Source organism: Microcaecilia unicolor, chromosome 12 (assembly GCF_901765095.1).
Source record: "Microcaecilia unicolor chromosome 12, aMicUni1.1, whole genome shotgun sequence".
Lineage (NCBI taxonomy): Eukaryota > Metazoa > Chordata > Amphibia > Gymnophiona > Siphonopidae > Microcaecilia > Microcaecilia unicolor.
Window position 1 is genome coordinate 26,131,214 of NC_044042.1, and position 25,036 is coordinate 26,156,249.

Below are 25,036 nucleotides of genomic sequence, written 5' to 3' on the forward strand. Positions count from 1 at the left end.
TGTTAGAACCACCCACTTTGCACATAAATGATATCACATAATGTTGTATTAAGATGTCTTTCCATTCCTTCATTGTCTTTCACTATTATTTATGGAACCTGCATTCTTAGATCCCTTCATTTCTTTCTCGGTCATATTTCTCCATGTCTCTCTAGATACAAAGCCATTAATGACATCAATTGCTGCAGATTGGGTTCATTATCATCATTCATCTTGCTCTGCCTTATATCTTACTGATAGACCTGTACTCAATCTGTCTCTCCATTTGTCTCGCTGATAAGTACAACTATTTATTACAGATAGGTATACACAGAAGGTACAATCAAAGGTTTTTATATGAGTGTTGCAAGAAATTGTCCCTCGCTCACTGAATGTGGGTAAAAGTATCTGTGCTCATTGAATAAGCGGAGTGAATGTGGGGGCTTTTTCTGTTCTGATTGCTTTATCTGTGATCATATGGTCAATGAGGAAAGACAGAGATGGCATGGGTTTGATAGCACAGAAGTAGAGTCAGAATGGAATCTCCTTTACTGTGTCTGGAAGTTTACGATCTTATGGGAGCTAAGAAACACCTTTTTTGCATATGTACCTCACTGTGGATAACTTACACCACATGGCGAGTATGAAAATGTCTTTTCCCATTTGATTAGATTTGGGTAATCATGTGATGCTTGTTAAGCTCATTTGAACGTGGTATCCGTAGTGGGGAGGATTATTGATTGGACTCAAGATCGGGTGGTTCCGCGTTAGGAGTTACGGATCAAGAAAGGGATCTGGGTGTCGTCGTCGATGATACGCTGAAACCTTCTGCTCAGTGTGCTGCTGCGGCTAGGAAAGCGAATAGAATGTTGGGTGTTATTAGGAAGGGTATGGAGTCCAGGTGTGCGGATGTTATAATGCCGTTGTATCGCTCCATGGTGCGACCGCACCTGGAGTATTGTGTTCAGTACTGGTCTCCGTATCTCAAAAAAGATATAGTAGAATTGGAAAAGGTACAGCGAAGGGCGACGAAAATGATAGTGGGGATGGGACGACTTTCCTATGAAGAGAGGCTGAGAAGGCTAGGGCTTTTCAGCTTGGAGAAGAGACGGCTGAGGGGAGATATGATAGAAGTGTATAAAATAATGAGTGGAATGGATCGGGTGGATGTGAAGCGACTGTTCACGCTATCCAAAAATACTAGGACTAGAGGGCATGAGTTGAAGCTACAGTGTGGTAAATTTAAAACGAATCGGAGAAACTTTTTCTTCACCCAACGTGTAATTAGACTCTGGAATTCGTTGCCGGAGAACGTGGTACGGGCGGTTAGCTTGACGGAGTTTAAAAAGGGGTTAGATAGATTCCTAAAGGACAAGTCCATAGACCGCTATTAAATGGACTTGGAAAAATTCCGCATTTTTAGGTATAACTTGTCTGGAATGTTTTTACGTTTGGGGAGCGTGCCAGGTGCCCTTGACCTGGATTGGCCACTGTCGGTGACAGGATGCTGGGCTAGATGGACCTTTGGTCTTTCCCAGTATGGCACTACTTATGTACTTATGTACTTATGTAACTGTTTCACAAATAATCATGGCAAGTTGAGATGCAGTATCATTCTTGAAAAAGTTGGATTATATTGCTTCATTGTTTGGAAAAGTGTGATCTGTTGAGGCAGCCAGCGGATAGTTGCCAAAACATGGCTGCATAGGGATGTTCTTAATAAGATAGCATAGTGTAAATAGTGCTTTTTGATATACAACACGTTGATCCACATTTTTGGATATTTAGTGTAGATCTATATATACATTGGGGCCAATATTCAAAGGGATTTATTTTATTTCATGTATTTATTTCTGCATTTATACCCCACATTTTCTCACCTAATGGTAGGTTCAATGTGGCTTACTTTCATCTAAGAGTATAATAGGTTACAGGTATTAATGTTCTATGAAGTTTACATTTCTCTTAAAGTAAGCTGGTTGCAATGTAGTTTAAAGCAGCTTTAAAAAGTGAACATTTTTTTAACGTGACTTAGAGCTGTCTAGATTGACACAGGTTTGGTTCGGTTATGTCCAGTTTTAGATGATGGATTGTATATCAGTGATGTGTTTACCTGCGTTGGGTTGTCTGAGAGGAATTGTCTGAATAAGTAGGCTTTCAGGCGTTTTTGAAAGGATAGATAGTCCATTAATTTTATGTTTTTTGGTAGAGTGTTCCAGAGTTTTGTGCATATATAAGAGAAGCCGGTGGTGTATGTAGGTTTGTATTTGCCTCTCCTGTTCACTTAAATCACTTCCCACCACTTAAGTGGGGATATTCAGTGGCATTTAACCACAGAGTACTGCTGAATATCCTTCAGACCGCCCAAAGAAAAAGTGTGCAGGTCAGGGGCGGCACTGGGGAGGAGCCCAAGGTTATACGGGTACTGGCAATATTCAGTGCCGGTACCCCATAGCTAGGCGGCTTAATTTAGGACAGCTCAAGAGCTGCTAGGAGTTACTGGGGTTACTATTAATGTTATTTTTAAACGTGTCTGGTTTTTTGTTTAAAGTTTTGCAAGGTTTGATTCTAGATTATTTTTTGTCCCATTTTTGTTTTGGTGCTACTTTGAGGCTTAGACAAGCAGGCAAATCTACGCTGTTTGTCTTTCCTTCGGTTAAAGGAAAAAAACATTTAACCGCTTTTGAGAAATCGTTGGCTTTTCAAGCAGCAAGACTTTGGAGGGATTTTGGTATTCCCTCAATAGTATCTTATGTTTAGAAGGGCGATTAAAACATATTTATTTAAGAAATATATGTTTTTTTTTATTTTTAAGAAATATATATTATGGGTATGTTTCAAGTTTATTTAGAATTTACTATCCTTCCCTACGGGAGTCCTTCAAGGCGGCTTACAATCTAAAAACATAAGATGTAGTAGAGTGAAGACAGGACAACAAAAAGTAGGGTAAGAGGGGTGGAACTACAAATCAGGTAGGAAAAACACAAGGAGTGCTACAAATGCAATCAGTGCTCATCCCAGACCAGATGCTGATGAGAAATGAACAAATTCTAATAGAAAGCATCACTAAATAGAAAAGTCTTAAATTTAACCACTGAAGTCTGCAAGTGGAGGGAAACTGGGGGTCCCTTTTACTAAGCCACGTAGGCGCCTAAGCGCCAAAATGGACTTACCGCCCGACTACCGTGTAGCTCTTGCGGTAATTTCATTTTCGGTGCGCATCCGATACGCGCAGATGAAAAATATTTTTTTATTTTCTGGCGCGCGACATCTGATGCACGTAGGTCATTACCCCCCAAATTCTTTACCGTTAGGTCTATGGCTGGCGGTAAGATGTGAGACCCAAAATGGACGCGCGGCAATTTTGATTTTGCCGCACATCCATTTTCAGGGGGAAAAAAGAGGTCTTTTTTAAAGTGCGCTGAAAAATGATTTTGCACGCACCCAAAAGCAGCGCCTACACTACCGCAGGCCACCTTTGTAAAAGGACCCCTGGGAGAGCCACTGGATATCTGGGTTTGGCCTTGTCAGCTTGATTTAACCTGCAGGAACCTCTCTACCCAGTTAAATGGTTTTGAATATCAGCACCAGCATTTTAATTTTTTTCTTTTTCTTTGGCAAGGCAAAGGTGCTCTTTGAATTTTTCATTTTTGTATAGTGAATGGTAAGGGGAACAGCCCTGGTACTTCTCATCAGCCTATTTTGGAAGAGTTTTTATGCACATTTATCACAAGGGGCATGTAAGAAAGACTGGGGATGATGTGTCATGTTGTCACCAGGATCAGATCAGTGGCAGAGGAATTCTGTGTTTTTGTTTTTAGTGGCACTGATTCTTCAGAAGGGGACACCCTCCCCCCTCCCCAGCCATCAAGGCCATCCTTTTTTGGGGACAGTCTTCTTTCTGTGGATCAAGATGGCTGCAGAGGTAGAGATGAAGGGTATGCGAGGGCTCTATTATATCCCATTCTGGTTAATTGGGGGTTAATAATGGATCCTAGACTTCACTGCCATACCAAAAAAGTTGATTGAATGATGCTGTATCTCAGAATTGCCCATCCATAATATGGTAACCTTACCACTTTTTCCCACCTCCCACCCCTACCTAAAAAGGGTGGTGGACGTTACAGTGAGCACATGCTAGCTCATGTGTCCATTAACTGCCTTGCCCCTCCTCAATCACAGACTTCCTTTTTAGAGAGAAAAGGAGGGAGACAGACCCACTATTGAGCCCAGGAGTACATGTTCACAGGCCCTGTGCTCAGTGACTGCCACCACCTGCAACCACTATCACCAAATCAGGCAGTAGAATAACCATTTCCACAGGGCAGAGTGGAAGTCACACCAGGCCTGCAAAGAGGGTGGAAGGAAACCCGTGCTCACAACAGGACATGCAATTGAGGTTATTAAACATTTCAATCAATTCAACCTTTTTTTATGACATGGTTATCAATGCGTAGGCTTCGTTGAGATTGTCTGTTTCTTTGGTTCGTGGTTGCAAAGATTGTTTTTGCTGGTTGGATTCAGGCACAAAGAACTGACCTCATTCCATTTTGAATAATTGTAAAGACTTTCAGGCTGGAATGAGCTACCCCTGTGTAACCGTGCTGTAAATGCTACAGTAACTGATGACAGCAGATGATATGAGCTGAGGGGGTGGAGGGCGTCTTCCCCCCCCCCCCCCCCCCCCATGCAGGAAGGAATGCTGGGTGTAGGAAGGCTGGCCCAGTTCAGAGACACATTCTTCTCATTGATAGCATTGAAACGGAGATTGAAAGCTAATCAAATTACAGCACGCTTCTACTAAGTCTCAAACTTTTCATTCATCAGTCCCCCCCCCCCTTCCCACTCACCCACCCCTTCTTTTTTTAAACACCACCTCCTTGAATGAGTTGTGATTCCATTTCCATCCCAACCCCAGGAGGGGGGAGAGGGAACATGAAATCAGATGTAAAGTTTTGATGTGAAGCAACAGCTTAAAGATGGATCAGGTTTCGCTCAGGTTTTCTATATTTATCTCTGTGATTTAATACCATTCAGAGAGTTTAAATGCCACCCAACAGTTGGTGCTGGAGAGACAGAAGAGCAGTTGGTGTCCAGGCAGCCCGAGACAGAGCAGCTCAGTGATCATGGAGCTCTTTGAGACCAATCCCTTCTTCTTTGCAGATCAACGCTTTTATGATGGTGAAAATTACTTCCCTTCCAGATTACAGCCAGGATTTGAGCAAGTAGGGTACCAGGAGCGACCCGGGCTAGGTTTCTGCTCTGGCAGCGGGGTGCTTTCTGCTTCAGTCCTGGATGAGAAGGTCTCTCCAGTGCTTGGCATGTCCCAGCAGGAGCACTGCCCTGGCCAGTGCTTGCCCTGGGCATGCAAAATCTGCAAAAGAAAGACAGTGTCCATGGACAGAAGGCGGGCTGCTACCCTAAGGGAGAAAAGGAGATTGAAGAAGGTAAATGAGGCCTTTGAGGCACTGAAGAGAAGCACTTTACTGAACCCCAACCAGAGGCTTCCCAAGGTGGAGATCTTACGCAGTGCAATTCAGTATATTGAGAGGCTCCAGACTCTGCTTAGCTCCCTCAATCAACAGGAAAGAGATGAGAGAGAGCAGCAATACCACAGCTCCAGCTCCCAGCAGGGGGTAAGGGATGCATGCACTGCCTATTGTGCTGTAGTTGGATAGTAATATCTCTTACCCCAATACCGCTTAGACCCTTTCTCTCTTTCTCTTTTTTTTCATCGTTTTTGATATCCATGACTTGTTAACCTTTTTGGACTAGATTCTATATATCACACTTAAAAAAATTAGCACCAAAACGAAATACACCTAGGCGTATTCTAAATTTCCACGTGGTTTATAGAAAACGCCGAGCCCCCGTCCGCGTGACTAAATTTACTCATGGGCTTTTATGCAAAGTAAAACTTGGTGTAAATGCCAACACCTAAATTGCACGTGTACCGGGTGTACTCAATAACCACGTGTATAGATTTTAGAAATGCCCAAAACCTGCCCATTCCGTGCCCATGTCCACATCCTCTTTTCAACTATGCGACTTAGAATTTACACGCATCACATTATTGAATACGCTTAGACAGTTATGCGTGTAAATTCTAATTAATGCCAATTAGTGTCAATAATTGAGTGTTAAGTGATAATTATTGGTACTGATTGACTTGTTAACTAATTAAGATGCACATGGAAATCCAGAATACAACTGGAGTTGTGTGCAACTTAAGTCATGCTATACAGAATCAGGGGGTTTGTGCCTGTGTGTAGATCATAGCGGTATATCAAATGTGCTGAAATAAATGAATGAAATAAAAATAAAAGGATAAATTAAATAAAAATAAAAGGACAGAGGATCAGACCAGGCAGTAATGCCACAACGTCAGCTCCAGCCAGAAGTTAGCAGACAAGTTTGCAACTTAAAATCTATCCCCAAGATATTCAGCTACTGCAATCCGTGTTTCTTTTAAACACTGACCATCACGGTACTGGATGTTCAGTGCCAATATCCAGATTATCAGCCAGCACTGAATACTCAGGAATAACAGGCAGTGCTTTTCTGCTGCCCTGAATCCAACCAGTAATTTTGCTGTTCTCAGTTAACAGAATGGTTATGCAGGTAATGGCACCCAGTATTGCCAGCCTCTGGCTAAATCCTGGCTCCACTCAGGGTCTGGACCACCCAGCAGCATTATTCACATAATGCTGCTTAAAATCCCGGCATGACCTCAGTCAGTGGCATTTATCTGGGCAGCAGAACCTTCTGCCCATAAAAGTGCCCCTGAATATCAGGTCATATACTGTTATTTTCCAGTCCCTCTCTCCACTAAGCATTACTCAATCACGATAGATTATATAAGCAAGAGGGAAGTAAAGCCCAGAGGATACAGGGATGCAGGGCAGCTCCTCTTGTGTTACAGTATACTCGAGAGGGAAGCAGAGACCAGGGCATGAAGCAACTTCTATTGTGTTACAGTAACGGGGTGAGAGGGGAGTAAAAACCAGAAGGATACAGGGAACTCCTCTAATGGAACAGAAAGTAGGAGGTTACATGGACATGGGGGAGCTCCTCCACTGTTACAGTATAGGGACACAAGTGGGACAGAGTCCAGGAGGTTAAGGGAAAGGGAAATGGGACTTGATATACTGCCTTTCTGAGGTTTTTGCAACTACATTCAAAGCGGTGTTACATATATTCGGGTACTTATTTTGTACCAGGGGCAATGGAGGGTTAAGTGACTTCCCAGGGTCACAAGGAGCTGCAGTGGGAATTGAACCCAGTTCCCCAGGATCAAAGTCCACTGCACTAACCACTAGGCTACTCCTCCCTACAATCCTGTACTGTTGCTATATGCTTGTTTCGTAATTCCCTCAGTTGTTAGATACCTTCTTATTATGATCCATGTTGAATCATTTGTGAAATAATGTAGAATTCGAGCTGGGAGGACCCAGGTGATTACAGAGACACGAGAACACCTCAAGTATTACAATGTAAGAGTGAGACTGGATCAGAACCCATGAGGCTATGGGGACATGGGGAACTCTTTTAGTGTTACAGTATGGGACACCAAGTGATTAGAAGGTCATGCAGAAACTACGTGAGCAAAGTCCTGAAATAACCAAGAATGGAAAATAGAAAAATGTTATTTAAAAATAGCTTTCACTTAAAATCAGATTAAATATCTTATTTTCTAACTTCAGGTTATGCTCTCTTGTTGCGCCTCTGTTACGTAGTGTAAATATATTTGGCGGCTGACATATCCATCGACTTTTCAAGAAATCACATCATCTGTTACATTTTTCTCTAAGGAAGATATTCCTAGCTTCCTTGGTCTTTCCACATATGAGCTCTGCATCCCAGGGCCCATCAGTGTTCAGCTCCTGAGCCTTCTAGATCTAGGGATGACAAGCTCTTTACCCATCTGTCTATTCCCTGAGTCATCTGCTGCTAGAGGTGACAGGGTCTGTATCCCTGAATCCATGCCCCAGAATCATCCAGTCTAAAGGTGAGGAGCTCTTTATCCCTGCAGCCATGTCTTAGGTTCTCCAGTCCGAAAAGGTGACAAACTGTGTATCCTGTGTCCATTCCCTGAGCTCTCCAGTCCTAGAAATGACAGATTTTGTATCCTAGCAGTTCATAGTTCACATTTATTTGGTATACTGCAAGTAAAGTAGTTATCTAAATGGTTTGCAAACATTCGTAAGTTGAGCTGAAAAAGGGGAGGGAGAAACACATAAGGATTCTGAGGATACAGGGGAAAAATGATCATTCAGAGAGGAGAATTATTACTATTAATGCATTGATAGGATATACGAGGAGGAGGGGAAGGGTACTGAGAAAGAAGGCAGGACGTTGAAAGGGGAGCATTGCTGTAGTGGAGAAGGAACTGGCAAAGGGGCCTAAATATCATTTAGGTTCTACTACTACTACTACTACTATTTAGCATTTCTATAGCGCTACAAGGCATACGCAGCGCTGCACAAACATAGAAGAAAGACAGTCCCTGCTCAAAGAGCTTACAATCTAATAGACAAAAAATAAATAAAGTAAGCAAATCAAATCAATTAATGTGAACGGGAAGGAAGAGAGGAGGGTAGGTGGAGGCGAGTGGTTACAAGTGGTTACGAGTCAAAAGCAATGTTGAAGAGGTGGGCTTTCAGTCTAGATTTAAAGGTGGCCAAGGATGGGGCAAGACGTAGGGGCTCAGGAAGTTTATTCCAGGCATAGGGTGCATCGAGACAGAAGGCGCGAAGTCTGGAGTTGGCAGTAGTGGAGAAGGGAACAGATAAGAAGGATTTATCCATGGAGCGGAGTGCACGGGAAGGGGTGTAAGGATGGACGAGTGTGGAGAGATACTGGGGAGCAGCAGAGTGAGTACATTTATAGGTTAGTAGAAGAAGTTTGAACAGGATGCGAAAACGGATAGGGAGCCAGTGAAGGGTCTTGAGGAGAGGGGTAGTATGAGTAAAGCGACCCTGGCGGAAGATGAGATGGGCAGAGAGGTTCTGGTGAAGAACGCATTAGAGACAAAATAGGCTTTAAGTTGAGTCTTAAACCTAAGAGATGAGAGTTCACTTTGCAGATGCAAAAGAGATAGCATTCCAGAGAGTAGGAGCAAGAACTGAAAAAGCAATATTTCTAGCAGAGTGCGAGTGGATCTGAAGGAAAGAGAGAACAAGAAGAAGATGCTGATGGAAAGAATGTTGAGAATAATTCAGAGAGTAGGGGTAGAGATGTTTGAATAAGAAGAGAGGAAGGCCTGACCAAAGGGTGTGGAAAGTTACGAGAATAAGTTTGTATTGAACTGATATCCAGTTTTCAGTTCAAAGAAACAGATTAACACTATCGAATTTCTTTGTGCCGTATATTAATTTGACAGAGGTGTTCTGGATAAACTGTAATCGACGTAGTTGATAATGGGGTAACCCATAAAGTATCGAATTTCAATAATCAAGATGGGAATGACAAGAGAGTGGATAAGGAGACAGAGAGGTGTATTTTCAAAGCACTTAGACTTACAAAGTTACGTGGCGGCGTATTTTCAAAGTAACCTATTGAAAGTGCTTTGAAATTGAGCCCCATAATGATGGTTGATCAAAGAAAGACCTTACAAGGTGAATCTGTTGAAGGTTAATGAAAGATTTACTGACAATAGAGGAAATATGATGTTTGAAAGTAAGGCGATTATCAATGATAACCCCAAGAATTTAAGGCTCTTTTTTGAGTGGAATGGGTACACCAGAGATAGAGGGGGTACAGGCAAGACAATTTAAGCAAGAGAAAGAAAAGGGCAACAGTTTTAGAGGGATTCAGCTTAAGGTGATGAGTGAAAAACCAGTCAGCAATCAAGATCAGTTTGAGGAAGATATTGGAAATAGTTGAAGATTCAGTAGATTGGAGTGGAAAAAGAAGCACTTGTCTCCTGAATCCTCCTCTCCTATAGGTGACAGCAGTGGCGATCATAGCCGGCATGACACCCGGGGCGCATCGCCGATGCACCCCCCCCCCCCCGGGTGCATGCCGCTGGGGGGGGGGGTGCCGCGGCGCGCGCCTGTCAGCTAACTTCGCTAACTTCGCTGCAGCTCCCTCTGCCCCGGCCGGAACAGGAAGTAACCTGTTCCGGGGCAGAGGGAGCTGCAGCGAAGTTAGCGAACTCAGCGAACTCAGCTGACAGGCGCGCGCTGTGGCACCCCCCCCCCCCAGCGGCGTGTACCCGGGGCGGACCGCCCCCACCACCCCCCCTTGGTACGCCACTGGGTGACAGGTCCTGTATTCTGTACCTGTCTCCTGAGCCCTCCTATCCTGACAGGCTCTGTATCCCTATGCCCGCCCTCTCCCCCAAGCCCTCCAGTCCTACAGGTGATAGGCTCTGTGTTCTGTACCATCCAGTTCTGGAGATTTGAGGCATCTTATTGGAGCCGACTCTGTGGGTGCTGTGGGTGCTTGAGCACCCCCAATATTGAGGAAATTCCTTGTATGTGTCCAGGGAGGGATTATTTCCATTGGGCTTATCACCCCCAATAATTTTGAAAAGTTGGCCCCTATAATACTCTGTTTTCCAGAGCTGAGGTGGGAAGTGGAGCTCCTTGTTTACAGAAAAGGGGTTAAAACATGACTGTATAGTTGATTTGGGTAGTAATTGGGGGTGTGAGAGCAGCTTGGATTATGGCTTTCCTTATTTTACTGAGCGTTATTTGTTTTGGTTTGGGGGTTTTTTGTTTTGTTTTGTTTAAATTTTATTCGGATCTGAAGAATCTAGTTGTACATATATATTTTATTTGTTTGCCCACTTCAGACTTTCAGTTGGCTTGTTGGGATATAAAATTTTAATAAATTAATAAATAACCCTGTCAGCTACCTGGGCCCTTGAATTGTAAATAATTTCAAGTAAACAAATTATCAAGTACCAGTAATTAAAAGCCAATTATAGAGGGGCCTGAAGGCCAGTGAAGAGTCTGTGAGCTTATTTTCAAAAGGAAACTCACCAGTGTGTTTTTTGTTTTTGAAAATTTGGATTAGTGGGGTAATGCAGGTGCTTGGCAGTTGGCACCTGTTTGAAGCAGTGCACCTGTGAAAAGTCTGCACCAAGATTTCAGAATTAAATCTCTGCAAGTACTTTCTCTCCTCTGATCTGCTCCCAAAGGTAAAAGCAGATCTGTTGTGGACAGCACACATATATTTTTTATTTTTGTTACATTTGTACCCCACGCTATCCCACTCATGGCAGGCTCAATGCGGCTTACATGGGGCAATGGAGGGTTAAGTGACTTGCCCAGAGTCACAAGGAGCTGCCTGTGCCGGGAATTGAACTCAGTTCCTCAGGACCAAAGTCCACCACCCTAACCACTAGGCCACTCCTCCAACAGGGGGCAAGTTTTCAGATGTGAATTTACACAAATAAATAAAAAGATATTCAAAATCATTTTACTGGGCCGGAGAAGTTCCTGCCACTTAAATCACTGTGTCCAGCTCTGCTAGTGATATTTAGCTGTGACCTGCCATGGCACTCTCCAGTTAATATTATTTCATCCTCACGACTATGTAATAATGCACAAAAACATTTTTATTAATCAGCTTATCAAACCTGTATGCAAAATTGTTTTTCTATAGCTCATTAATTAAACCAACTAATTACACAGAAATCACTCTCCAGTTAATGCCAGGGTGGTTCGAGGGTGGTGCCAGGGCAGTGCAGGGGTTTATCTAGTTAGAGGTGATTTTCGGCTTGTTATCTGGGTAAATGCCCAACTAAAGTTAAGAGAGCAAACAGGCTGCCCTAACTTTATTCCCTTAGGTGCCATTTTACTAAGCTGTGGTAGGCCTACTATGGCAATGGCACGTGGCAAATCAGCCCTACTAGCCGGGTTACCGCAGGAGCCTGGTGGTAATTACGCTGTGTGCTGCACGCCATTTATGGCGCTCAAAAAATAATTTAATTCTTTTAAACCATCCTTTTACCCACTACAGTAAAAGGGGGCCTCGGTACACAGCAAACCCATGTGCTGACGCCACTGCAGGGCTCCTTTTACCGCAGTTTGATAAAAGGACCCCTCAGTTATCTGAATATCGACTGGTACCCAGATAAAGACCAGCAGCCACACATGATCCACTTATTCAATGCTGGTGCCCAGATTAGATCCAGTATACAGTAGCGTAGCCAGAGTTCAATTTTTAGATGGGCCTGGAGGAGGACTGGGTGGGCACAGGCCTCACATTTCCTCCTCACCAGCTACCACCACCCCCCCCCCCCCCAAGACAGCCCCCTGCACATGGTCAGTTCTGGTCATTTTTACTGACCTGAAGCGCCGTTCTCCCTCCAGCACCGGCGAAGAGGCCCCGACGGCGCGCGCTGGCAGAAGGCTGGCTATGGGAATCGCCGGTGCTGGAGGGAGAACGGCGCTTCAGGTCAGTAAAAGTCAGCAGACCACGCGGACGGGGAGAGCGGGCAGAAGAGGCTGGGAGGGCCTGGAGCAAAACTGGCTGGGCCTGGGCCCGTCCAGGCCCACCCGTGGCTACGCCCCTGGTATTGAATATCCAGGCCTAAGTCAGCCCACGGTTGTCAGTGACTTTTAAACCACCAAGGACCCGCATGTTCAGGGAACAGCTGCCAAGTTACTCCAGGAGTGAGACTTTTTGGCCAGTTCTGGTTTTCAACTTACATCCCAAAGCAATGTAGTATTTGTCGTCCCCGATTTTGGGACAGTTCTGGATTTCTGACCACCCCATCTTGTTAATAGGCAGGATCAGGCACTACAAATCCCACACTGCTTTGGGATATAAGTTCAAAACCAGGACTGACTGGCCATAACTGGGTAACTTGGCATCTGTACTTTTACACTGCCAAGCCCAAGTGTAAAAATACAGCAAAACTCTTGTAATGACTTGGATAAACAATATAGAAGCCTGTTCTCTTCCTGGCCTGCAAACTCGGGAATAAACATACACCATCTTACACTGTAAGAAGCACAGTACAATTCCATCCATAAAAAAGGGACTGGCTGCCAGGCTACAAGACATTACAATGTGCATAGGAGTATCAGCTTGGACTCTGCCGGGCCACAAAGGTCGTAAATTCCACATTGTTGCAATAAAAACATCCCTACCATGGCCAGCCTTCTTTTCCTGACCTGGGCATGGTTGGCTTGTCTCTGCTCTGGGATTTTAAAGAGCTGCCAAGTTACCCATTCCAGGAGGGAGACCTTTTGTCCCGTCCTGGATTTCTGCCAACCTCATCCTGGTGCATTATGGGACCTGCAGCACTAATTTCAATGGATAGAATCATGAAGGCCAATATTCAGCCCATGGGAAGCAGCCCGCCTAAGTGCTACTGTCCGCACTGATCCCGGATATTCGTTTCCAGTGACCGGCATTGAACTTCCGGGGGGGGGGGGGGGGGGGAGGGTTGGTCTGCTCAAACTTAACCGGCTATGTCAATATTTAGCACTGGTCCAGATAATCTGCCACAAGCAGAGAACTCGAACGCCCCACGGGAGAATACAGGTATGGAAGAAAGTGGGTTGTTTGACCACGAAAAACCAAAGACTGGAGGGATGGATTCTTAAAAAAGTTGTTTATTGATGAAAAAAAGACTCGACACAAATGTTGTGTTTTGGCCGTTAGGCCTGCATCAGGAGTCTCAGTCAACGGAGAACAGCTGATGCAGGCCTAACGGCAGAAACACAACATTTGTGTCGAGTCTTTTTTCATCAATAAACAACTTTTTTAAGAATCCATCCCTCCAGTCTTTTGGTTTTCCGTGGTCAAACATCCCACTTTCTTCCATGCCAATATTTAGCACTGACCAGTTAAGTTTATAGTGGCCAAAGGTAGGACTGCAATTTAGGCGGTCTGATTTGGCGACTAAACTTAGCCGGTGAACGCGGAATATTGCCAGTTATCACTCTACATAGCCGGTTATCTTTTCGGCACTCACTGGCAATATTCAGCAGAGATAACCATGTATCTCACACTGAATATTAGTGGTTAGGCACTGAAACGCTATTTAACTGACCGGCAGCCGTTTCTCGCCAGTTAAATAGCGCTGAATATTGGCTGGATGGACTACAAATACTACACTGCTTTGGGATGTAAGTTAAGTCTACCTTTTGGAATGGGTAACTTGACAGCTCTGCTTTTATCTCCCCTGGCTAAACCACACTCTCCCTGCTAAACAGCTAGAGCTCGGCCTCTTAACTTGGCTCTGTGAGGGAGTGTTGTTAAGGAGGACAAGCTGATTCCTATACACCCCATCACAGCCTCTCTCTTTATTATACCAGTTCTATGCAGGAGACTACGGTGCTGTTGTTTAAAAAAAATTCAGTGTCCCACTCCCTGTGTAACAAGTTGGAAATCTTGGCAAATAGATCTAGCAATTTAAATTTAAGAGGACTGAATTTCCCTCACTTTCCCTCCCTATCCCCCAAGGAGCTCGTCAAAAGGTTTTTGTCAGAATCTCTCGGGATAAACATGCGTGGGATAAACATAAAGGAATCCTGTTCAGAAGGAATGGATCCTAAGGAGCTTAGCCGAGATTGGGTGGCAGAGCCGGTGGCGGGAGGCGGGGATAGTGCTGGGCAGACTTATACGGTCTGTGCCAGAGCCGGTGTTGGGAGGCGGGGCTGGTGGTTGGGAGGCGGGGATAGTGCTGGGCAGACTTATACGGTCTGTGCCAGAGCCGGTGGTGGGAGGCGGGGCTGGTGGTTGGGAGGCGGGGATAGTGCTGGGCAGACTTATACGGTCTGTGCCAGAGCCGGTGTTGGGAGGCGGGGCTGGTGGTTGGGAGGCGGGGATAGTGCTGGGCAGACTTATACGGTCTGTGCCAGAGCCGGTGGTGGGAGGCGGGGCTGGTGGTTGGGAGGTAGGGATAGTGGTGGGCAGACGTATACGGTCTGTGCCAGAGCCGGTGGTGGGAGGCGGGGAATAGTGCTGGGCAGACGCATACGGTCTGTGCCAGAGCCGGTGGTTGGGAGGCGGGGCTGGTGGTTGGGAGGCGGGGATAGTGCTGGGCAGACTTACACGGTCTGTGCCCTGAAAAGGACAGGTACAAATCAAGGTAAGGTATACACAAAAAGTAGCACATATGAGTTTATCTTGTAGGGCAGACTGGATGGACCGTGCAGGTCTTTTTCTGCCATCATTTACTATGTTATATGTGAGGGTGCTGTTCCCCCATTTCAGAAGGTTTTCTGTCTTCCTTATCAGAGGTGGATGGAACCAGGAAGATCAGATGGAGGGCCTGCTGTGTCATCTCCTGATAATCTGGATTTAGCATTTTTGGAAACATCAGTGGATGTTATACAGGAAAAGGCAACTCTGCTAGTGACTTTGGTGTTTGAACCAGATAAAGGATCTGTGTTAAGACTTTATTTCCGTCAACAACAACTTATTTTTGTGGATCAGCAAATTTGGATATTTCCTGATATCTGTAAACAGGATAGGAGTAAAGTTTTTCTTCAGTTGAGGCAAGAAGTAGGAGGTCTATTCGTCTTTCATTCTCCTGTTAAATGTTTTATAAACTTCGCAGCTAATAGATACATTCTCTGGGACCCTAAACAATTGAGATTATTTCTGGATAGTAAAAGAAGTGATCCTTTTGCAAGTAAACAGCTGACTTGGGGAACATCCACTGTTTATTTCTGGGATAAGCAGCATAAAATGTATTGAACTTTTTCGGGATCTTGCCAGGTATTTGTGACCTGGATTGGCCACTGTTGGAAACAGGATGCTGGGCTTGATGGACCTTTGCTCTGTCCCAGTATGGCAACACTTATGTACTTGGGATTCTAAATGGAATCTTGCTACTCTTTGGGGTTCTTCATGGAATGTTGCTACACTTTGAAATTCTGCATGGAACCTTGTTATTCTTTAGAATTCTAGAATCTTGCTACTCTTTGGGGTTCTATATGGAACGTTGCTACTATTTGGGTTTCTGCCAGGTATTTGTGACCTGGATTGGCCACTGTTAGAAACAGGATGCTGGGCTTGATGAACCTTTGGTCTGTCCCAGTATGGAAATACTTATTTACTTATTCATGAGCAGTGTTTTATTTATTTTATTTATTTATTTGTTACATTTGTATCCCACATTTTCCTACCTATTTGTAGACTCAATGTGGCTTACATAGTACCGGAGAGGCCTTTGCAGGCTCCGGTGTGAACAAATACAGGATGATGTTGTGGTAAGATCAAGTTCATGTGGCACAGCCTGGGAATCGAAGAACGGAAGAGTTGTGTTATGTCCATTACGTACTTTACTTTTGTTGTGTTGCAGAGATCAGGCATTTAAGTTGGATCGGTAGGGTAAGCCTTTTTAAACAGGTTGGTTTTTAGTGATTTCCGGAAGTTTAGGTGGTCGTACATCGTTTTCAAGGCTTTTGGTAATGCGTTCCACAGTTGTGTGCTTATGTAGGAAAAACTAGATGCGTAAGTTGTTTTGTACTTAAGTCCGCAGCTTGGGTAGTGCAGACAGCTAGAAATATTATGGTCTGTGCAATAGTTCCGAATTACTTGTTTTCTTAAATATTTTAGATTTGTGATCTTACTCCCCTTCTGAGATCTCCAAGTTTCAAGTTTATCAGGACTTGATATACTGCTCTAAGGGGGTCTTTTACTAAAGCCGCAGTAGCATTTCTAGCTCACAGTAGAAATCAGCTGGCGGTAAACGCCGAGAGTCCATATGAGCATCTCAGCATTTACCACCAGCTGATTTCTACCACGAGCAAAATGCACTACCACGGCTTAGTAAAAGACCCCTTTAAAGCAGCTGTCAGAGCGGTTTACATTAACTAATCATATCAATCAGAAAACAGAAAACTACTACTACTTAACATTTCTAGAGCGCTACTAGGGTTACGCAGCGCTGTACAAATTAACAAATAAGGACAGTCCCTGCTCAGAAGAGCTTACAATCTAAAGGACGAAATGTCACGTTGGGGTAGTTTAGATTTCCTGAGAGGAGGTGTAGTGATTAGGTGCCGAAGGCGACATTGAAGAGGTGGGATTTGGGAGGAGGAGAGAGCACGCAACCAGGAAGCCTGCCTGTAGTACAGCCACCACATGTTTGGGGCTTTTGGTGTGACACTGGCAGAGGACGTTTTGTTATTTTTTTTCTTTCTTTTTTTCTTGTTGCTATATCTGATCCTGTGCGTCACACAATTTCTGTGCAAGGACATTCCTTGTAATGTTAGCTTAACTCAATAAATAATAAATGAAAAACGTATTTGGAGGCAGGACTATTATTTATGATTTCAGACGTTAGCTAAGACTTGGCTATCTACATATGCTTTTGACCAATCCTTTTTCTTTATTTTTATTGAATATTGCTGAAGAAGGGTCAAACAGGGATATTACAGGAGGATCAGTTACCATTAGAGCAAATCTCAGAACAATGGTGCAAAATACGGCACGAAAAAGACTAGTTTTATCATCTCTAGAAGTACTCGAAACTGAGAATGATAAAATTCTGAAGTACAGTACTCTCTGTTCACTCTATATCTGTTGACATTTTTAAGAGGAGGAAGGCAACAATGACTCCAAGGTAAATGAAATCTGTGTGAACTTAAGGGGTCACTAGGATCACTGGAGGCTAGAGGGCATGTGTGTATGTCAGAGGAGGGGATCAGTAGTAGCCTGTTGAGTAACTGGGTTGTATGAGAAGCTCAGTTGTACACCTGTAGATAGATAAATGCATTCCTGGGAAACGAAAATATCAGTGGATATGATGAGCTAGGGAGACGCCAGTTTTGGATTTCATGAAAGCAAGTTTTGACTAAGAAAGAAGACTGTCAAAACTGAAGTGTTTCTCATGGTTTTCTCCCTCAATCCACTGCAAGGTCCTGAGCAGCCTAGTCTCTCTTCATTTAATACGCTAAGTAGTAATAAGTGACATTCAGCCACCTTATGACTGGTCAAATACAAAGCCACAAAAGCAGCACTTACTATCAGGATAAAGTCCCATTACTAATATGCCCAAATCTGACCACCATCCATGTCTATTTATTTTCCTGGAACCATAGATGGAAAGGGAATTGCCCAATGTAGAGGCAGGTTTCAGGAAAGGTCAAGGAACAATAGACATCATTGTTGATGTCTGCTGGATAATTGAACGCACCAAAGCATACCAGAACGAAGTGTACATGCACTTTATTGGCTACAAAATGTAAGGAAGATGATTCCTTTGCAGTTAAACCAAGAAGAAAACAACAGCAAAGGAGCAAGCCAATACAACTTTATTAGTAAACTCCCACTGGAGAATGCTCATGCGCAGTTCATAAGATTACAAAATCCCAACAATGGCCATACTTTGGCTATGTGCACATATCAGCGGTCATGCATGGGCAGAGCCTTGCATCATCCAATCAGGAATAGCATTTCAGAAGAAGCAAAAAATCAAAAGTGACAAAGTGTTCAGAAAATGATCCTCTCTTCAAGATAGTACAAGTGCTCATTTGACAAGGAAAGGATCATTTTGTAAACATGTTGTGATGTTTGACTGCTTGCTTCTACTGATGTGTTTATTCCTGATTGGATGATCCAAGGATCTGTTTGCATATGACCCCAGATGCACTTCCATAGCTGAAACGTGGCTCTTGTCAGGTCGTTTTATTCTATGATCTGCTCACAGGCATTCTCCAATGGGATTTTTCTAATAAAGTTGTATTTTCTTGTACCTTTGCTCCTGTTTTCTTATTTATTGACTACAACAAGACCTTTGATTGAGTTGATCGTAATAAAATGTGGAAAATCCCTAGGAAAGTAGGTGTTCCTGAACATCTTGTTACTCTAATGAGGGATCTTTACTCCGGAGAAGAAGCAACAGTCAAGACAGGGCATGGCAAAGCAGATTGGTTTTCAGTTGACAAAGGATTAAGACAAGACTATTCTTTCACCATTTCTGTTTATCATGTATGCCAAATACTCATGAGAAAAGCCGGGCTGCAAGATGATGAACATGGATTTGAAATAGGAGGAATGGTCCTCCTAATCAAAATTTTAAAAAAGTATAAGAATGGGATTGCAAATAAATCTATAGAAGAGTTATGATGACAAGTACAGAGCTGATTACAAAAAAAATAGAAGTGATGGACAGTTTCTGCCTCCTGGGATCAATTATTGATGAGAAGGGCTCCAGCCGTCAAGATATATAACAGCTAACTAGCACATAGCAGAGCTGCAATGAAGATGTTAGAGAAAATTTATAAGAGTAAGGATGTGTCCTCACAAACAAAGATCTGAATTGAATGTACCATGATTTTTTTCTATTACACTTTTGGATGCAAGTGGTGGACCATCAAGAAATAGGACAGAAAAAGTATTGATGCATTTGAGATGAAGTGTTGGCAGAAAATCTTGCTAAAAAGAAAAACAACTGGGTTCTGGACCAGATCAAACCTGAACTCATGAGGTCCAAATAACAGATTGAAACTATCTTATTTTGGACATATTCCCCAGGTTTCTATATAGCACAACTTAAGTTGTACACGCAAAACCAGTCGTATTCTGGATTTGCACGCACAACTTAATTGGTTAATAAGCCAATCAGCATCAATAATTGCCACTTAAAAAGCAATTATTGACACTTTGGCATTAATTAGAATTTATGTGCAGAACTGTCTAAGCATATTCTATAATGTGTTGTGTGTAAATTCTAAGTTGCATAGTTGAAAAGGGGGCATGGCCATAGGTGTGAACTGGGCCGATCGTTTCTAAAATCTATGCATGTGGTTATAGAATACACCCAGTCTGTGTGTAATTTAGATGTTGGCATTTACACCAAGTTTTACTTGGCATAACTGCCCATGACTAAATGCAGTCATGTGAACAGGCACATGACATATTCTATAAACCATGCGGAAATTTAAGCTTATTCTAAATTTAAGTGTACTTTATAGAATACGCCTAGGCATATTTTATTTTGGCATCAATTTTTTAGGCATCATATATGGAATCTAGTCCATTATACAACATTCAGATTCCTTAGAGAAGAATATTGTGCTTGGCAAGGTTGAAGGTAAAAGAGGTATTGGAAGGCCAGCAGCAAGACAGATCGATTCAGTCACATTGACTACGAATATGCCATTTAGTAGTCTTTAGAGACAAACAGAAGCTAGCGCACACTGGAGAAAGCCAATATTTATGGTCATCAGGCGTTATCCTCAACTGGATGACCATCATACTTGGTGACTTATATTACATGGCAGACCTTAATAACCCCTCTAGCTTCTTCTACTTCATACCTCTCCCCCATCACTGCCCATTCCCCTCTCCTCATCTATAGGTACATGCCAACACCCTTCCATTTTTTTGGCCATTACAAATATTGCAGTTTACTGTCCACCCATGCAGGTCACATTGCACCATGGTTCAATGATGCCAGTACTAACACACTTCTTACTTACTCCTGACCTGAGGAAGAAGGTTCGAGCCTTCAAAAGCTAGTCAAACATTGGACTAACATAATACAATGTTTGACTAGCTTTTGAAGGCCAGAACCTTCTTCCTCAGGTCAGGAGTAAGTAAGAAGTGTGTTATTGGACTAATAAAAAAGGTGTCATCTTACTTTTCTTATTTATATCTCCATTTTATTTCTATTTATTTATTCTAACTTATGGTCACTGCCACCAGTATTCCAACTGCAGAAAACCGCAAAAAGCTGTAGAAACATGATTTACAGAAAAGTGATCTTTGTTCATGCAAAATGTACTTCTGCATTATGAATAGTTCATTGGGCAGCAGAGGTCGATTGCTACCAGCTGAGTAGGGTCCAAATAAAATTGCTTATTGGAGCATCTTACCCTGAGTTTGGACTGATCTCTTGAAGTTGGTTTCTTTTTCACTTTCTTTTGTGCTGTTGAATTTTGTGGATATTGTGAACCCCTTTTTGCTTTGCGATACAATATTAATATCATATTATTAATATTCCTTGTAATAAGCCACTGAATATCATTGTAGCCCAAGGCAATATAAAAATTCTACTTATTGAGTACTGCTGAACTGCCAACCTCTTTGGTCATCATCATGGACATTTCCCATTGTAATTTACAGGTGACAAATGATTGCAATTTGAGCAGCCCAGAGTGGAGCAGCCAGAGCGAGTTCAGCAATCATACTGGAGGTAAGTGATGTTTGAGGAGATCAGAAGTAATGCTTGGCGGTAGGTGAGGTGTGTGAGGGGCCCAGCAGTAATACTGGGAGGGAGATGTATAATGCTGGGAATGGGTGAAATGTGTGACGGGCCGGGCAATAGCTTCTGGGGATAAGGGTAAGTGAGATGGTTAAGAAACCCCACCAGTAATACTGGGAGTTAGTAAGATGTATAAGGGACCCCACACTTTCAGTCAGTGGCAGCCCTACCATTAGACCAACTGAGGCAGGGGCCTCAAGTGGCACTCTTCTGAGGTGGCCTTACTTCCCCAACTCCCTTCCTCTAATTTACTTGTTCTTTTCTTGTTTTTTAAATGGCGGCAGCAGTGGAAGCGATTCCCATAGGCTGCCCTGCTGTTGTTCCGGCCCCTTCTCTCTACTGTGTCCCACCTCCAAGGAAACAGGAAATTACATCAGAGAGGTGGGCCGCCCCCAGTAGAGAGAAGAAAAGGTAAATTTGTGGAATGGGGTTGGGAAGAAAGGGGGAGATGTCAGATCTTGGATGAGTGGGTGGGGTGGTGGTAGAGTAGCCGGGGCAGCAGCTCATTCCTTGCCTAAGGTGGCAGATTGTCTTGGCCCACCCCTGCTTTCAGTCATTGCTAGTCATGTAATGTTTTTTGATATGTCCCTATTTTTATGCTGCTTTTGTAGTAGCCCATTAATATACTAGAGGGTAAATGTGCAAGATAAGGCAGACTTGTTAAGGGTAAATATGGCTTCCAGAATCTCCCTCCCACATTTTCCTATGTCATTGGTACCTACATGTACCAAGATAGCAGGCTCCGCCCCAGCACTGTCTAAAATCTTATCTAGGTCCGCTACCTTCGCACCAGGCAGGCAAGTGACCAAGTGATCCTCACGTCTACCAGCCATTTACATGCCTAATGATTGACTTTCCAACAACAATGGCCATCCTAACTATTCACTCCTAGGCAGAAGCCCCTGGAGACACATCCTCAGTGCAAGAGGATATTGCATCCCCTGTAGGGCAGGTCCTGGCTACAGGATCACTTCCTGCCTCTCCACAATGATGCTGTCCCTTCAGGAGACCTTTCTCCTCCATGGCAGCACAGACGTCGCCAGACTGGAGGTGGGACGTCTCTGTTATGTCCCTGTAGGCCTCCTCTATAAATCTCTCTGTCTGCCTCACCTCTTCCATGTCTGCTATTCTAGCCTCCAGAAATTGGACCCATTTTCTGAGTGCTAGGAACTCTTTGCACCGAGATCAGCACCCAAAATAATTAGTTTTGGGCTCCAATGATTTATTATTGGAGTTAACAAGAACTTAATTGCCACTAATTATGATTTTGGTGCTGAGCTTTCTGCACTCTATTCTGTATTGCATGCAACTGAAAGGGGGGTGTGGTTATGGGAGAGGCATGTGCAGGTTAGGGCCATTCACAAAAGATTCACGTGCATAGTGTTACAGAACAGCAGGGATCTGTGCCCAACTTGCACGCCAGGATTTGGACCAGATTTCAGCTGGCATAATTTCTCATGCCCAAAGTTGAATGCAGAATTTGGCACTCAATGCTATTCTATAAAGAACCTCATCCTGAATTTTTAATGGTGCCTAATTTTCAGGGCCATTTATAGAATTTCCCTCCATAATGGCCATCCTATCATTTAGGGGTCCTTTTACTAAGCTGCAATAAAAAAAAGTGGCCTGCGGCAGTGTGGGCTCGTGTTTTGGGCTCATGTTAGGCTATTTTTTACTGCCGTTGGGAAAAAGGCTTTTTTTTAATGAGGATAGTAAATGGCCATGCACTAAATTTAAAAGTAGAGCGCAGCTATTTACTGCCTGAACTGTTACTGCCACCCACCTAGCAGCAAGGGCTCGTGCGCTACACACTTGGTAATCATGCAGCGCATGCTAATGTGGCCACGCTGTTGATTACTGCCAGGAACACCCCCCATTGGTAGAAAATAGAAAAAAAATATTTTGCACCGTGGGAAACAGCACATGCCAACTTTAAAATTACCGCCTGGTGGGCGCACTAACCGGGCAGTAGTGTCGATTTGGCATGTAGTACCTGTGCAGTAGCCCTACTGTCACTTAGTAAAAGGGCCCCTTACTGCAGATTAGACCTTAAAAAAAGGACCCCAATGTACACCGTCAACACTTATTTTGAAAGAAAAAAAAAAGGGAAATCTTTTAGCTGCTCACCCCTAATTTTGGCAGGCTAACACAGTGTCCCTTAATTTTTATCTCCATAGCATATCTTTAAAATGTACAACGGGCTTCATTTATTCATCCCCTCCCCCTTTCCATTCCTTCTCCAGATAACCTGCTGACTGACGATTCCTCCGATCAGCGGACCCTTCATTCCCTGACCTCCATCGTGGACAGCATCTCCATGGATGACCCTTCTCTGCCTTTCCCGGACCAGCACGCACAGAACTGAGGCCGCAGAGCTGGGAGACTGCTGACCACAGTGCACATGCTACCAAGATGAGACTATACCCACATGGGAAAGGAGGAGAGGCAAACGGGAGACATTGCCCCCGATCCTGAAGATCGCTCTGGCTGGTTACAATTAAAAACCTGATTTGCTCTATAGTACAAAATGTATACTGTCACAAAGGATCTGTTAATGAAAACACCTCCGTATTTTCTATAGAAAATCCACCAGGAACAGGGGACAAGAAATCTGGGTCAACATTTGTGCCAGAGCAAAACTTCGATAATTCCATTGTCCAACAATCTTATCATTAATATATAATTCAGATATTTAAATGACGCACCTAACTTATATGATACAATTAAAATATCTATAATAATAAATCTGTTTTAAATAGGCCAAAAATGATAGGCCAAACTGAATTAAAGAGATAAATCTCCTATTTATAATCAGGAAGCAAAAGCGCTTATGAATAAGAAGAAAAAAAACAGGTTTTTTTTTTAAGTGAAAAAGATGAGCTGAATCAGGGCTGCTCAGTGGATTGAAAACAAAGTTATGTTTATCTATAAAGAATTCCATCCTTAAACTGAAAAACATTTAGGGGCCCTTTTACTAAGCTGCACTAAAATGTGGCCTGTGGTATCAGAAACGTAGGGCTTTCCTGCACGCGCTGAGACCACTTTTAGCATGGCTGTAAAATGGCTGCATTTCCCATTTTCTGTATTAATGGCTCACACGCTAACCATGCGCTAATCAGTTAGCGTGCGGTGATGCAGCTGTGCTAACCCATTAGCACTGGGCATATCTATTCTCCGCCCCCCAAACACGCCACCAGCGCCAAAAAATATTTTCCAGTTTTTTAGCACATGGGTAGCGTGCACCAAACAAAAAGCTACCGTGGGACGCCTCAGCGTACGTTAGTGCTAACCGCACGTTAATAAAAGGACCCCATAGCTTTTTATTTTGTTAAATAATAAGTGTGCCTTGTTTTATAAAAAAAATTCCCCTTTTGGGTCCAATGTGATTTTAATACTATTCTGACCAATCTACTTTTCCCATAACGGTTCCAAGTATCAGCTGTAAATGAGAAACTGTTTTTCTACTGAGAAATGTGTGGATTTGCTCTTTTTATTTTTGTTAACTTATCTGGTTGATTGTTGTTTTGGTTTTTTTTTTTTTAATAAATATACAGTGTATCATGTTTGAAAATATTCCTAATTGATTTATACCTGCATTATTACTGTGGAACCCAGCCAATGAAGACACCCAAGCAAATTAGTAGGCCAATGCTCAATACATAACACCGGCGCTAGAGGCGATTAGCACCGGATTAGCGCTGCCGTTAGTAACTGCAGAATGCTCAGAGGGCTCTAACACAGGAGACAATGTGTACACCAAAGATTAGTGCAAATAGCATGCAAATGTAGTCAAATGAATGTTAATGAGGTCATTTCCTATTCCCTCCCAATGCTCAGAGAACAGCACACAAAACAAAGCTGCCCTTACCGCTG

The 25,036-nt window shown here is 43.3% G+C and overlaps 1 protein-coding gene across 1 annotated transcript; it reads left to right on the forward strand.

The window, feature by feature from the left end:
- The first annotated feature begins 5,070 nt into the window (after window positions 1–5,070).
- On the forward strand, window positions 5,071–24,692 carry MYOG (myogenin). The gene is made up of 3 exons (XM_030221194.1): window positions 5,071–5,615; window positions 21,025–21,094; window positions 23,407–24,692. The coding sequence occupies exons 1-3, from the start codon at window positions 5,106–5,108 to the stop codon at window positions 23,526–23,528; spliced, it is 702 nt and encodes a 233-aa protein (XP_030077054.1). The 5' UTR covers window positions 5,071–5,105; the 3' UTR covers window positions 23,529–24,692.
- The last annotated feature ends 344 nt before the right edge of the window (window positions 24,693–25,036 follow it).

Bases quoted from the DNA above. Each gene is read 5' to 3' on its own strand.
- MYOG (XM_030221194.1), top strand. From the start codon at position 5,106: ATGGAGCTCTTTGAGACCAATCCCTTCTTCTTTGCAGATCAACGCTTT. The intron at 5,616-21,024 runs GTAAGGGATGCA...TGTAATTTACAG, and splicing joins GCTCCAGCTCCCAGCAGGGG to GTGACAAATGATTGCAATTT. The intron at 21,095-23,406 runs GTAAGTGATGTT...TTCCTTCTCCAG, and splicing joins GTTCAGCAATCATACTGGAG to ATAACCTGCTGACTGACGAT.